General features: G+C 39.7%; 1 protein-coding gene across 12 annotated transcripts in view; it reads right to left on the reverse strand.

The window, feature by feature from the left end:
• slc2a9l2 (solute carrier family 2 member 9, like 2) overlaps positions 1-15,443 on the reverse strand; it is a 174,465-nt gene that overhangs the window by 101,849 nt on the left and 57,173 nt on the right. For all 12 annotated transcript variants that reach the window (XM_034239597.1, XM_034239590.1, XM_034239591.1 and 9 more), the window contains 2 exons: positions 13,418-13,563; positions 218-350 (listed from right to left, as the gene is read on the reverse strand). In XM_034239597.1, coding sequence (XP_034095488.1) covers positions 218-350; positions 13,418-13,563 — 279 coding nt within the window. The remainder of the gene's footprint in view (positions 1-217; positions 351-13,417; positions 13,564-15,443) is intronic.

Genomic DNA, 15,443 nt, shown 5'->3' on the forward strand with positions numbered 1-15,443 from the left:
GACTTCTCTTTCCCTCCAGAATCATGTTTTAAGCCTGAGAAGAGTGTGGATGTGTTTGGTATATAGACCAGATTAAAACCTTTACAAGAACAATGTATTTGAATCCTTGTGTGGCAGCTTTTATGCATTCTGCAGATAGAATATAATAGAATAGTTTAATGTCATTATACATGTACAATGAGATAAATGCTTTTCCCTTTCAAGAGAGATGCAATACCTCGTTCTGCTCCGGCTGCATCCCTCCTCTCTATCAGCAGGTAGCGAGGACTCTCGGGCAGGAAGGGCATCACACACAGCTGCAGAACCGCCGGCAATGCGAGGAAAGTAAACAGGTAGCTCCATCTAGTTTCCTGCAGTAAAAAAACAACAACAAAAGAACTACATCAAAGCTTCAATCTTTTAATTTATGCCATACAAAGACATGAGATAAAACTAATCTGTGGAAAAAGTGAATGCAGATGATACTCTTGTTAAGAATGAATGCAAGCAGTCATTATTATAAGGTTAAATGCATCATTACAATGAGTTACCATTTCAGTAGGAAAAATGCTTTGGCTTAAGGTAATCCTCTAAATGTGAAAGCATAGTATAAGACTTATGGTATGAAAGTAATGCAATTCATATGCTTCTTTAAAGCAAGAAAGATTTGAATGTGTGTATGAATGAGAGGCTGCATTAAATAAGCAATAACAGTATGTTAGGCTCCGTAGACAAATGGTGAATATGTGAAATGTCCCCATGAATAATAACTGAATAAATAGATATAAGCTGTATTGTGGTTGAATCTTCAAGAACAGGAATGGAGGAAACTGTCTTTTGTCATGGAGACTACACAGATGCAGAGAACATAAATGCATTTGTAGGGATGCACTTACTCATATACTGTCTCAGTTTCATTCACAGAAGGCCTCTGAGGTTTAATATTTATCAAAGCCTGCCAATTGTATGGTAGCTGTTATCAAACACGGTATTTTCGCTCAATCGTCTCAAGGACCAACAACAGCAAAGAGCACCTGATTAATTTGAGATAATAATAATAATAATAATAATGCATTACATTTTTTTATTAGATGACCTTGGTCTTTAAATCATCCCTTCTGGAAAAATCTAGTTGCCGGATTTATACTCAAAAAAGTTATAGTTTGAAAAAGCAAATCCTATATGATACAAAGTATTTATTGAATGCATTGAAAAGATCTAACAGATTAGTCATCATCTTCCTGAGCCTATTATTAACACTAGAAGAGGGTCTGTGTCATTGACGGTCACCACCATCATGCACCATAATGGATCTCTGACTCATGTACTGCAAAAACAAACAGGCTTTGTGTATACAGCATTGCACTCAGGAAATAGGACAGGATGCACAGCTTTATGTACTGGGCAGATCTAGTCTTCATGAACTCACTTGAGCAAACAAGACAGAGATGTTTGTAGTTATGGAGAGAATTTGGCAAAGAGGTGCCCTTTTAGGGAGAAAAAACTCAACTCCTATGAAGTCTGATGATGAACAAATTGCCCAACATTTGCTAGGTGAAAACAAAACTGAAAAGGTCAGTCTGTAAAACTTTAAAATTAAACGGTAATAAACTTCTCTTCAATTCAGCCAGGGCTGCAAATTAACCCTACACTCACAATGTATAATATCAATTCAGTTTAGGGAGTAAAGTATGTGCTATACTATACGGTACAATGCAACTTCCAAAAACAAAAAGTTAAATGCCCAACAGATTTAAAATAACATAACATTCATCTGTTTGCAACTTACATATATCATATATACCTATTCAAATTACTGTATAGACTATTCTGCTCAGTTTCTATCATATTCTGTTTCTATTATATTAAATTAAATTAAATTTACTTGTACTATTTTATCTGTTTATTGTGTTGCACTGTTAGAGGAGCGTGTGACCTAAGATGTTCATTGTCATATCCACACCGTAGCTATGCACACAATAAAAGCCTTGAAAACTTGAAAAACGTGAGTACTGTAAGAATATGTTGGTCAATTCAGGGCAACAGAAAAACTGTAAACATTGGTGTAAAGATGATATGGCAAACGTCAACAGTTGCTTATGTAGACATCCGGCCAACATTATTACAGTAGTCCTGTTTCTGACTCGTGTTCCATATTAATTATTTTTTTACCTCAGTTTTCAGTCTCCACCATATCCAAAGGGAAATATTTAGATTTCCAGCAAGCAAAGCCAGCATTGAAAAGGTAAAACTGAAGTTTCTTAAATTGCCACCTGAGGATGGCTCCACAAAGAGTCAATCCCCTTGGAGTTAAATTGTCTAACTTTAGAGCATAAATTAACATGTTTACAGCCTGGAGAAAAAAAACGCTTTTGATCTCTAAAGCTAATATCAGACACAATATTGCGTCGAGGTGCAGAGGCATTCCCTAAAACTTCAGGAAATGAATATAAATGTGACACAGAAACCCTGTTTGTAACTGTGTGCGGCTATTAGCGCTGATCTTTATGAATTCAAATGCCTTTGCAGTGAGGCACATTTGCATTTTGCACCAAATGTAATTACGTTACCTCATTTAAATATGTTGTTCAAATAGACATGAGCAATGAGGGTGCATTTCCCTCTGCTGGTGCCCTGAGAAACACAACATGTATTTTCAAATATGTCATTAATGAAGAAATATGTGCCGTATGTTCACATGAAGTGTACATCCAGTAAAACGAAGGATAGGTCCTAAGTAACATATCCAACAATGAATGCGGACCTCTACCTCCATGTTGATCTTTAAAAAATAAAAAGGTCTTAAAAAATACTTTCAAGATAGGATTAACTATTAAAAATTAGACAAATTAATTAGATGAACTATAGTTAGTGGGCGAATCTTCAAATATTTATTTTGAAGTTGCAACTTTAGAGACATTTCTTGGAATATGAGAAAATGTAAGCAGTTGGCATTTTTGCCTCTGCCTGATAATGACTTTCTCTACACTGGTAACAGTCCAACTTCTCTATGATCCTCTCTGCACTAAATCCTTGCTGAGCTGAGTAAATGTAAGCACGCTGAACTGATCTGTGGGTCGTCTTATCCCAGCTGGAGATGAGAGTGGGCGTTTGGATCTGACCTCTCTGTGGCTGCTGTGACAAATAGAGTTTTCTGAGATCAATGCTTGCATTACAGCATCTATACTATAAGCATCTTGTAAGAAATCAATGTTTTACTTCAAATTGTGTGGTATGAATGATATACAGCACATTATCACTGGCTGCTGGCAGTGTTTTCTTCTCACAAATGCATACAATAGAAAGAGTCTTTACCAAGGGAGGTTTAGATAATGTAGATGTAAATATATTGACAGTTACTGGTGTAAACACAATCCAACATTCATTGCTAATCAGGTTAGACTAATCTGCTTCACACACACACACACAACATTTCAAGGCTTGTGTTACAGTATAGAAAAAAACGCACCAGTGTGTGCACCAATAGCTGTTTTCTAACTGGGCCAGGATGTTTTGGCCAGGCTGTGTTTGTGGCTGAAACAGACTGTAAACTAGTTGGATACTAATGTGTGATGGATTACTAGGTGCATTACAGCTAATATTTATATTTAAACGTTCTCTTATCCTGGAAGAACAATTAAGTGGTGAAGGCAGTTTATATATATAAAACTTATTTTCTTCTTCCTACTCCAACTGGAAATAAAAAATATAAAAATGGCATCTCCACATTCTGCTTTCCTTTTAAATATTTGGGCTCAGTATTCTGCCAATTATGTGAGGCTACATATTTTCCTGGCATTAAAAAGATAAACACAACAACCCTGCCACATTAAATTCTCAATAAATCAAAATCGTGTTCCTTAGGTCACCAGAATCTCAGGCTATACGACATAGGTGTAGATCTGTAGATCTGCCAGGATCTGAAGAAGAGCTCTGGCTTTAGCTGTTTGTAATGAATGCCAGCTCCTCTATAAAGGCCCGGACACACCAATCTGACAACAAAGAACTGACACAGATGGACCCCGACTGTCGCGTCGCGTCTCTGCGTCTTGGCCAGGGCCGCCCCTGGCCAACTTGGGACCCCAAGCGACAATGTGAGATGAGGCCCCCCCCCCAACCGACAGGAGTGAAACATTTCTTTTTGGAAACAAAGTAGGCTACTTTGCTAATATAATTCCTGTTTATTATTATTATCAACACAGTTACTTTTTATACAGTGAGGTAAATGGTAAACGTGCATGTCGTTCAGTATGCGTTTCCAGGTGAATACGTCTGCATTTTCTGCCAAATACTAGCCTTAAAAAGATTAAAATATAATTAATGCAAATAAACTACTTCTACTAATAATAATAATCAATAATATAAATACTATATTATTTTATTATAATATAGTTGTATAGTCAAGACAAAACATGCTTATGACATGCTCAAAAACTGATATTTCTTAAATCTGTATTCAAATGTAGTTCCCTCTGTCAGCAATGTATCAACAACTACACACACATTTCTATCAGTATTTCTCTGTGTTGTGGTTGACATGATGATGACTGTTAGGAGTTAAGGGGAGAGGCTGAGCATCACCATGAAATGTGCAAATTGACATAAAAATGAATAAAAGGGGACAAAATGCTCCATGTTTTTTAGGCTGTAAACTTTAACTGATATATGAGCCAACTAGACAGACAGTTTATCACTCTTCCTCCTGTACATTAGCAGATAAAAGGCATAACATACTTGAATGAATGGTAAATAAAGAATGCTGGAAATAACTGCATCTCCATTAGCCTATATGCTATGCAGAGACTGCCTTCTTCATGTCGTGAATTGCAGCTGATGTTTTAATATGGCAATTGGCAATTTGACTTGTACAACATTCGCAAGTTGTACATTTGACTCATACAATAACCCACCTTCGAGTGATGCTCTAGTTTCTTCATGTTTTGTTTTTTTCCCGTCTTGCTTGCACCGGACTGAAACTGTCTTTTCACCGACATCTCTTCACCTGCACTAGTGGCCGTATCAAAGCCGTGATTGGTCATTACATTACATTATTACATTACATTGCATTTAGCTGACGCTTTTATCCAAAGCGACTTACAATAAGTGCGTTCGACCAACAAAATACAAACTTGAAGAAAACAGAAACATATAAGTACATCAGGCTTCATAGAGAAAAAACATTTCAAGTGCTACTCAACTGGCTTTAGATAAGCCAGCCCTTTATTAGTATATAAGTGCTTTGTTAATAGTTCTATCGCTCGAAGTGGAGTCGAAAGAGATGAGTTTTCAGTCTGCGCCGGAAGGTGTGTAAGCTATCTGCTGTCCTGATGTCAATGGGGAGCTCATTCCACCATTTTGGAGCCAGGATAGCAAACCCACGTGTTTTTGCTGATGGGAACTTGGGTCCCCTTCGCAGCGAGGGAGCCGTTTGGTTGATGCAGAGCGGAGTGCACGTGCTGGGGTGTACGGTTTAACCATGTCCTGGATGTAGGAAGGGCCAGATCCATTCGCAGCATGGTACGCAAGTACCATTGTCTTGAAGTGGATTCTAGCAGTTATCGGAAGCCAGTGAAGGCAGCGGAGGAGCTGCGTGGTGTGGGAGAATTTAGGAAGGTTGAAGACCAGGCGAGCAGCTGCATTCTGGATGAGCTGCAGAGGTCGGATGACACATGCACATGGTCAGATGTCGATTCATTGCAACGGTGTCGGGTTACAGACGTGCTCCCCTTGTCACCTCTCACTCTCGCGGGTGGTGCGTGGAGAACTGAGCGGAGAACTGCGCACAGCAGCTGAGGCCCTCTGGGCGGGGCCACCTGCAGCCTGCGTGATTGGCCTGTAGGGAGGGGTGGCCCTGGTCTTGGCCATGTGTCGCACTGGAACACACCGCAAAGACTTCAGCCGACGGTCAAGAAGCACTACGAACTGCGCATGCGTGAGTGGCAATAACCCCCCTTACCAGCAGGCGGCGGTAGTGTGTATTCGTCATTCAAAAGAGGCAACAACCGGAAGACCGACTGCGTGATAATCGAGAGAAGAAGAACAGACTGCGTGATATAAACAATCAACAAATAGCGTGTGCGTTCCATTTTCACTCTACACCGAGAAGCTCACGGGGCTTTCCCGAACCTGTGTCGAGAGCTGGAGTTAAATGAAATCTCAGATTTGCCTTCTTAATAGTTTGTTTGGGTCCCTCACTTCCGTTTCACTTCTCATGCACTGATTCACTAGCTGAACAGCCAATCAGAGTGATTTCTTTTGCCGACTGCCGGTTTTCGGCCGAAAAGGCGTCGGCACGGCTGAAAAGACCCGACGGTGCGGGACACACCAATCTGAGTAGGGCGTGTCGACGCTCATCGTCGGCCTGACGCCCACCGATAATCGGCCTGGTATGTCCGTGCCTTAAGCCTATTTTCCTGGTCTGTCAGAAGAGCAAACTGAAACCTGCCCCTGCAGTTGTGTGCTATCCAAATCTGAGAATATTAAAGGGAACATATCATACTCATTTTCAGGTTCATACATGTACGTTGGGGTTCCTACTAGAACATGTTAACATGCCATACTGTGGAAAATGGATGTGTTTTTTTCATACCGTCTGTCTGAATATACCTGTGTATTATACTCTCTCTAAAATGCTCAGTTTCAGTGCCTGTCTCTTTAAGCCCCTTTATTTCAAAAGGCTTATCTGCTCTGAAGCGAGAAATACTCAGGGTCTGCATCAGAGTCCTGCACGGGTCTGATTTTCAAGACCCGCTCCCGCCCCGCACCCGCAACGTGCAATACCGAACCCGCCCCCCGCACATATTACCGCATATATATGAGCAGTGAAAACGTGCAATTATTATTATTTGTCTCAAAAAGCGTGGGATGTTGGTTATTTTCTCCATCTAGGATGACACCAAAAGCCTCCCAGACGTTGGATTTCGCTCTTGATGGAAGTGTTATTGAAAATGCTGTATTCTCCGCTAGAGAGCTTCACCTCAGCCATTTCGAATGTGGCGCGCTCAGCAGCAGATTGATGCGCTGCAGAGGTCATGATTATGCGCGGTCCCGCGGGGGAGAGGTCTGAGGATTTAACACCCGCGACCCGACCCGCATCATCTTTGTCTTACCCAGAACCCGTAAAAAAGCGTTTGAAAAAATACCACCCGCGAATCACTTTTTTTGCGGGTCACCTGTCGGGTACCCGGGGATGCATGACTCTGACATAAGAAGACATAAGAAGGAAAGCCAAATCTAAATAGCTTGTAGACTCTGTTTTAATGACCGAGTCAGCCCACAAATAACTGACTTTTTTCTGAAAATGTACTGAATCATGCACGCTGTATCCACTACAGCACCCTGATTCAAGTTATTTGGTAAGCTACTCGCTCTAAAATTACATTTACAGTGTTTGGTATTAATCGTTATAGCTAACTCTTGCCAAGAAAGTGAATACCCTAACCCTATTGAACTTAAAGGGATAGTGGAAATCCGCGAATTTTGGGTTTAACTTATGTATTTTTATTAAAAATAAGCATAATAAACAATTTTTTTTTATTTCATGCGCCTAGTTTCATTTTATTTTCAATTTTACTGCGCCCTCTCAATGAAACGAAATACTTCGGGAATCGTCGGGAATCTTCGGGTGATGACGAGAGCATAGGAAGACGGGCACAAACAATGGCGGACATTCAATAGCATTTGCATGTGAATAGCCGAGTATATTGCCATAAATATGATGATTGATTATCAGTAAAAAATTCTACGTGACACAACGACATTGGATTAACCTTGAGATGCGTTTGTATTCCGTTGAACACAACTTTTGATCACAAATCAAAAAAGGTAAGACGTAATTATTGTAATATTTTTGGAACCGGATGTTGTTTACTTTCTCTTTTCTGGCTGATGGCTCCAGGAATTCGAGGTCTTACAGTGATGACATTACATGTGTGGAATCTGTGGAGTCTCAGCTTTAAATCGTATATCTTGTTTGTGCAGTTAAGATAGTAATAAGGGCATTTCTACCGTGTGTTGTGTGTAAAAAAGCGTTAGCATTAGTTAGCATTGTTTCGCTCAATGCTAATTCAAAGGCTTGGTATTACGCTTGTGTTTTTTCTAGCTAACAATTGTTCTTATTGTCAGTTAGCGGAGTTTCTTACCTTTAAAAGGGTATGAAACATTAATAGTTTCATAAATGTTAAGAAGCCCTGAGACATGTGAGAGAAAAAACTCCTGTGGGAGGGGTCCACTGGGGGGACCTTCGGGCTTAACTGGTTAACAATGATTAATATTTGTAAAGGCTACAGGTGATCTTAAGATGCGTGAGCTATGCTTAGGGACCTACCAGTCAAGATTATTTGTGCGTAGGGGTGCATCATCTGGCGCCTGGTCCTGGTCATCCTCGCCATTGCCCATGTCGTGAACCATCACCTCGGGCTCGAACAAATAAGGACGTAATGGTCCATCGTCTGGCTCAATATTGTCACCATCGTCGCTTACTGAACCGGATTCAGATTCAGTTCCTAAAACGACATTTTCGTAGGAAAGCCGAGAGGATGTTTCTGACTCGCTATCATCACTGGATACCTCGTACAATCCTTCTTCTTTGTCTGGTATATTTTCCCTTCCACGTTCATTCTGCATAGACGCCATGGTTTGTTATCGTATCGTCTTCCTAAGTGTTCGTCACTTCCGGTTTGGCTGAGTCGAACATTTCGTTTCTAAAAAACTTCGGGGAAGCTGCAATAAAGTGCTTCTAACATGCGTAAGGCATTTATTATATTTTTTTAATCAGGTGTGATTGTTTTGGTACGTAATTATGCTTGTATATAAGTTAAAACGAAACTATTTGAGGTTCCATTTCCACTATCCCTTTAACCTTTCATATAATGTGACTACACAGAACATACACTATGACATAGATTGTTCCTATTTTCCAAATGACATTTTAACAATACCATAATGTTTATCAGATTTGACTGAAATAAAGTCAAATTCCCAAACACAGGCCTTGCAAAGTACTTTTTCAATAGAGAGTTTTAAAACACTGAATGCTTGGCTACGGTTGTTCCTTTCCTGTCAGTGCATGTACATAATACTGTGTACTTTATTGTTGAGGAATTGAAAAGATTCACATGCAGTACACACACAGTAGTTACTGTAATATATATGGTAACAAAAAATACCATATCACTCCGGTAATAGCCTGAAAACCATATACAATGAATTGCACTACATGGACCTCACATATAAGAACCATCGACTTCTTCTGCCCATTAACACAGTCCTCTGAAGCCAAGGCTGGTCTGATGGAGGATTTAGAGTATAGTTAAAGGCACATTATGGCCATTGAGCGATGTTTCGAGTAAGCTTCATTTTAAGCATGTGGATGCATTCAGTGTCTCAGGGGGAGTCCGGTGACAGACCGGCTCGATAAGCCTGTTCTTGATGTAAGGCTGCCTGGAATAAACATGTTTCCCTATACTGGGAGAAGGTCGGTGGCTAAGCATGAAGGTTAGAATAATTATCATTTGTCAAAGCTTATCACCATTTTGCACCCCACAAAGAGTGTCATCTTAGAACGGCTCCCATTAACAGAAGCCTCCACGGAGAGAAAAGTGTTTGAGTCTCATAACCAAAGGCTAGCAAATATCAAGTTGCCATTGTAGTCGTTTATGTCCGAGATGCTCATGGTCCTGAAGGTTGTGGCAGAGGTGACAAGAATACATAACAGAGGTGGCGTGAAGACTCCATATGATATTTATAAAGGTGGTCTGCAGGTCGGAATGATGGATAGGACGAACCAATACTCATAAATAAAGAATGAGTACCGGCTTTGCTGTAAGCTCGAACAATATGCCTTTGTGCAAATGTCAGCAAAAAGGGACAAAGAAGAAAAATAGGAGTGGAGAATTTGGTGAAATCCTCTCTGATTTGACCAGATCAAAGGATTTGACCTTTAAAAACAATACAACTATAGCTGAACGAGGGGATTTAAAGCTTAAGAGGGTAAGGATTGCGTTGAAAATATACATTGATTAAGGGAGGAATAAATTGAATTACTTTCAAGTTTCGAGGCAGAAAATGGCAATCGTGTTTAATCCAAAATCATGGAATAGAAGTGAGGAAGATGACAGAAAACAGATTATTCACATCACTACTCAAGCCTTCATGCAGTACGGATGTGCTTATAGAAACTATTCAAAAGCAGCTTGATCCAAAATTCACTGGTTTAGAAATATGTGTGCTGCTCTTAAATAATCTGTGTTGGATTGAAAACTGTTGGTCCGTCCGTCTGTCCGTCAGTCAGTAAACTTGTTTGTTCTTTAAAGAAAGCTCAGGGCCTGCATTTTTCTATCTATAAATTGTCAATTGAGGGAGGAGATGCAGAAGGAGCCAATTTGGGGAAGGAGGCATGTTACCAAGCTTTCCCTTAAGGAAATCAATGGCCCACAGCACAGAGGGGTTTTACATCTGATAATATCAAGTAAGCTTGAATTACATCATTTGAGCATGTTGGCTTGAAACAAATAAAGAAAAGATAAAAAGCTGCTTAATATTCTCATCGATTTTGATTCCTTTGCTCCTCTCTATCAGTTGTCCTGTGTCTGTCTCACGTAACTCAAACTCATACAACTGTAATGAGCAAACTGCTGGATGCCTGTGTTACGCACATATGTTACAGTACAAAGTATAAGCCCCAAACAAAACAGGATGTGGATGCAGGCTGTTTGCATTTGATAACATTCTTCAAAGCCATGATTTCGTGGACAAACACAGAAGCTGTTCAATACCATGCCATCTTGCCTCATTGTTGCTGTGGTTAATGTAAAAAAACATTTGCATAATTCAGTCAAGAATCGTGACTACAGTGGCATCCACTCTTCTCAAACTAAATGGGGTATTTAAAAGTCTGTCATTGTGTATACAAAAATCTCAAAAGGCAGTTTTACCAATCTAACTGAGGGGATTTGAGACTTTATACAGCAGAAGCAAGTAATGAAAGACCTCCAGCAAACCAATCGATGTGATGTTGAGCGTTGTGTTAACTGGCACAATGACTGAATGTTGTGTAGCCATATTAGCCAGTACAACAATAAAAGTCATGTAATTTTAACCATCACAAAATGGTTATGGCTAAAAATATTATTATGAATTGTGTCAGAGCTCTGGCTTGCCCTTTGGGTGAAACCTCGGGTTCAGTGTCTAGCTTATTGACAGTTCATCACACAATCAGAAGCAGCCAAGGATCGAACTGCCATTTTTTTTGTACTAAAGGACGTAAATACATTGAGCCATTAATCGTTTAATACACAGACATGAGTAGGCAGTGAGCTTGTGAGAACAGACAATGCCAGGAATGGATATTATGGTCCTTCTGTTAACAAATGAATGTGGCTTTCAAAGCAAAATTGTCTGAGGCTAATGTCTCTTTTAAACCCTTGAAGATAAACTGGATATCAAATGAATTATAAGGTGTATCAAGCACGACTGGATCCCTGTCATGGAAGTGTCTCAGCAGTAGGCCGAGTCAGCTGTGGGCAGTGAGGTGAGAAGGGAGGGTAAGTGGAAAACATTCCCTATAGGGTAAACAAGGTGTGATTGAGAATTCCTGCTGCTATCCTAGTGAAACACAGGACAGATAGAGCCAATCAAATGCTGTGCAGGGTAAACGTGACTTTATTACCCAAGTGGCTTGAGACGACACGTGCTATAGATCTGCTCAGAAGAAAAGTGAGGGGAAATCATTAAGCGCATGTGGAGACGTTTGTCTTTTTTTTCCTCCAGTACGATCTCACACTTTGGTGTCAAGTCTAAATGAAACAATGTGCTACACGGAAGAGGTCTGTCACTCTCCATGAGGCCCCCCCGTCTCTACTGATGGATAGAAAGGTGATTGGCATTTCAACCACTACTTGATATCACATGAGCGTCCCTGAGGTTGTCGAACTCGAGACGTGTATGTCACAAGAATTACAAGTCTTAAGATGCAAATTAAAATATATGGGGATTTACGAATGCCATTGTTGGTAGCTGATTAGAGATGAAGGACGTGTTGGCCTTTTCACGCTGTTTCGGAAAAATGCGTGAAAACTGAAGCTTTAGTTGGAAGCAGCGTTCGTTGGCAGCACAAGACGGGGAGAAAAACCAGCAAAATAAGGACAGCACAGACTTCAAATTCCGCAAATAAACAAACTGTTTACTTGAGCCAGTTTTAATTAACTGATAATATTCACTATGTATCCCCATCCTTCCCCACATGCCCGGTTTTTCCCATGCCTTTGGGATTTCAAAAGTTTGCCATTTGTGTTTGGCGCTTTTCATTCAGTGTGATTTAAAGACAGTTCTGAAATCAATACAACATCCTTCACAATGGCTGAACACTTGAGGCAGAACACGAATGCAGCTCCAAGGTTAAAGTTGATGCTCGCTTCAAGGCAAACTCATATTTTCAAGAGAAAATACACTCAGTCCTTTAGTTGAAGAAGATGTATTAGCACACAATGAAGTTGCAAGGCTATCATAAGAATGTTACTTAGAAAAAACATCCTCAAACTTTTCCATGCCACAAAAGTTAATCAATGACTATGTTTTGATTCTACTTTGTAAGGTAAGAAACTAAAGTATGTCATGATATACACATCCATACATCTTCCATCCTCATGAAGCTCCATTTTGTTGTCCTATTGTTGTTTTCAAGGGATGGTGTTTCAGCATCTCAAATGTGAAGATATGCTGTTTTTTATATATATATTTACACATATATATATATATATTTACATTGCATTTTCATAACATAGTTTTTTTTAATTACTTTTAGTCCAAATATTTTAAGCACACATAATAAATAATAATATCAATAATACGTGTATTTAATATAGCACCTTTCACATAAATATAATTCACAAAGTGCTTCACAGGAAAGAACTAAAGTTAAAATGAAGACCACAGAAACATGAATACAATAACAACATGAGGCAGAAATGAAAGGTTTACATAAAAACAAAACACAGACCACGTAGAGTCCCAAAAGGGACAAAAATAAGAACAGAACACATCACACACATCTCAAGTATAAACAAAAGCCAATGTAAAAAGATAGGTCTTCAATAGTTTTGAAGAGACTACAGAGACTGCAGAGCGGATGTCAATAGGGAGAGAGTTCCTAGTGTTGGAGCCAACAAAAAGGCACGGTCACCTTACGTTTTGGTCATGGTCATACTTAAATACTTGACGTTAAGGTCCATTCTCAAAGCTGTTCTTCTCAATGGAGTATTTTTACAGTGTAGTGTTAGTACTTTAATTTTAGGAATGAATACATTTTCAGCCACTGTCATTTTCCGACTATTACTGAAAGATTAGTTTAAAATCCAGCTTTAACACACACAAGTGTACAAATACACTCCCAAATATTTCTCCCATTTGTTCCTACAGTCTACTCTCTGACGTCACTGACCTGTCCCAGCAGCTCGGGCAGCCCCAGCACCTGTCCCGTGAAAACGCCGAAGCAGATCAGGATGGCGTTGAACTGGCCAATGGATCCTCGGATATGTCTCGGTGTAATTTCTCCCAGGTACATTGGGAGGGCGCAGAGAGCTATACCTGTTGAGAAAACAATAAGATATTGTTTTCAAAAGATCAAGACCTATGTTTAATATGATACCGATCAAATTATAGAGGGAACATCACACCTTACGTGATACCGCTCCTCGAGTGCAAAGTGGCTGCTATGAATAGGTAGAGCTGTAGGAACAAATATCCCTACTTATTGTTCCTTTAATCTTGAGAATATGTTCAAATTGTTTCTGAATCTGTTATGTGTTAATACAGAAATACAAAGACATTGCCAACTACTTCAACTCCACTTTGACAGTAGGAAGCAATTGTTGGAGAAATGCTGAACTTTCCTCAATCGTGTGGCAATGTTATGGGTACTTATGTGGATGGCCTATGCATTACAAATTGGGGTATCTGCATATAATAAGGATATTTCTTCAAGTGAGAGTGCTGAGTAGGAAATTGTTCCTGAGGCCTTTAACACTAAGGTCTCAAACTCGCTTGATGGGTTCCACTTGTTTAATGGTAAGATGAGATAAGGTTTGTGGGGAGTATTATTCAAGTGCAAAATGGATACACACTGCTTCAATGTAATACAATACCCAAAAGGCAGAGTTATAATTAACATACTGTAGCCTACAATACACACAGTAAAAGATAATACGTACAAATTGCACAGGCCTTGTTTTCTAAGAGGCTTGTCTGGAGTTGAGGACTTGTCAGACTTGCAAATGAGGTGTAAATATCACACTCACACGTACTCACTTTCTATCAGAAGCTGGTCAAAGTGAAGCACTGTCTGACAACAATTTGATCTCCTGATAATGTGTCTCTGCAGGTGACGCAACCCACCATCAGTGATAATTGAGTGCTGATGTAAAGCTCCTTCTTAATAATCTCAGGAGGGAAAGTTAAAACTGTAATCAAAGTTTTACTGACAGCTGTGTGAATTCAGATGTGTCAAGTTAACCACCATCAATATCTGTCATTTCCCATAGATCTTCTTCCTTGGGCCTACACGCCTGTTTTTGATTCTTCTGATGTGCTTCTTGATCATTGCTCACTTAAAGGAAGTGAAGCATTTGATCTTATTTGAAGCTGCTGATGAAATGAAGTGGATAGTGTTTCTCTGAGGCAGAGTTCAAGTAAATGTGTATTACTGTTTGGAGTCTGTTGGATCTGTTCAGCTGGGATCTAGGCTGTTATAAGCTCAAAGGGAATTCTGTTTGATGGTAAAGATGGTTCATATCTTTGATGAACAATGGGAAAATGGGTTAGTTATAGAAACACAAAACATTAAAGGTGGGGTAGGTAATTTTGGAGAAACCAGCTCGAGTGCGCTAGAATTTGAAAATACACAGCCGGAAAAAATCTGCCACTTCCTTCAGACTTCCTTACAGAGCCCCTCCTCCAACACACACGAACGCGCACATGACCAATGAGGGCACGAGATAAGTTTGTGCACAGATGGAAGGCTGACAAGCAGGTAGGCCATCCTGTTACTTTAGCTGGGCCGGCTAAAATGATTGATCGTGCTTTTTACAGTGCTACGACTTCCACAGATTCAGGTGATAAAGTGGGGGGGGTTACCTTGGTTGGTGATTGGCTAATGGTTACACAAGCCAAATAATCATTATGTCATCATAATGAGGCCAACATCTGATCAGCTCATTTTCAGTCAGGTTTTTATATAAATGGATCAGGACAAAAAGTGAGCGAAACCTTTTTCCTGAAACTTTCAGAACCTCGTTGCACAGAGGGGACACATGGTTGTGAATAAAAGACATGAAAATGTGGATTTTGCATAATAGGTGACCTTTAAAATTGTGAATCCTCCTTGTGATTTGAATCCAAAATGTGATGGATTATCCTTGAACCAAGTGTCCTGAAAATTATGTCAGTATTTTTCTGTAATCCGGCTGACA

Source organism: Gymnodraco acuticeps, unplaced genomic scaffold (assembly GCF_902827175.1).
Source record: "Gymnodraco acuticeps unplaced genomic scaffold, fGymAcu1.1, whole genome shotgun sequence".
In the NCBI taxonomy this organism is placed as follows: domain Eukaryota; kingdom Metazoa; phylum Chordata; class Actinopteri; order Perciformes; family Bathydraconidae; genus Gymnodraco; species Gymnodraco acuticeps.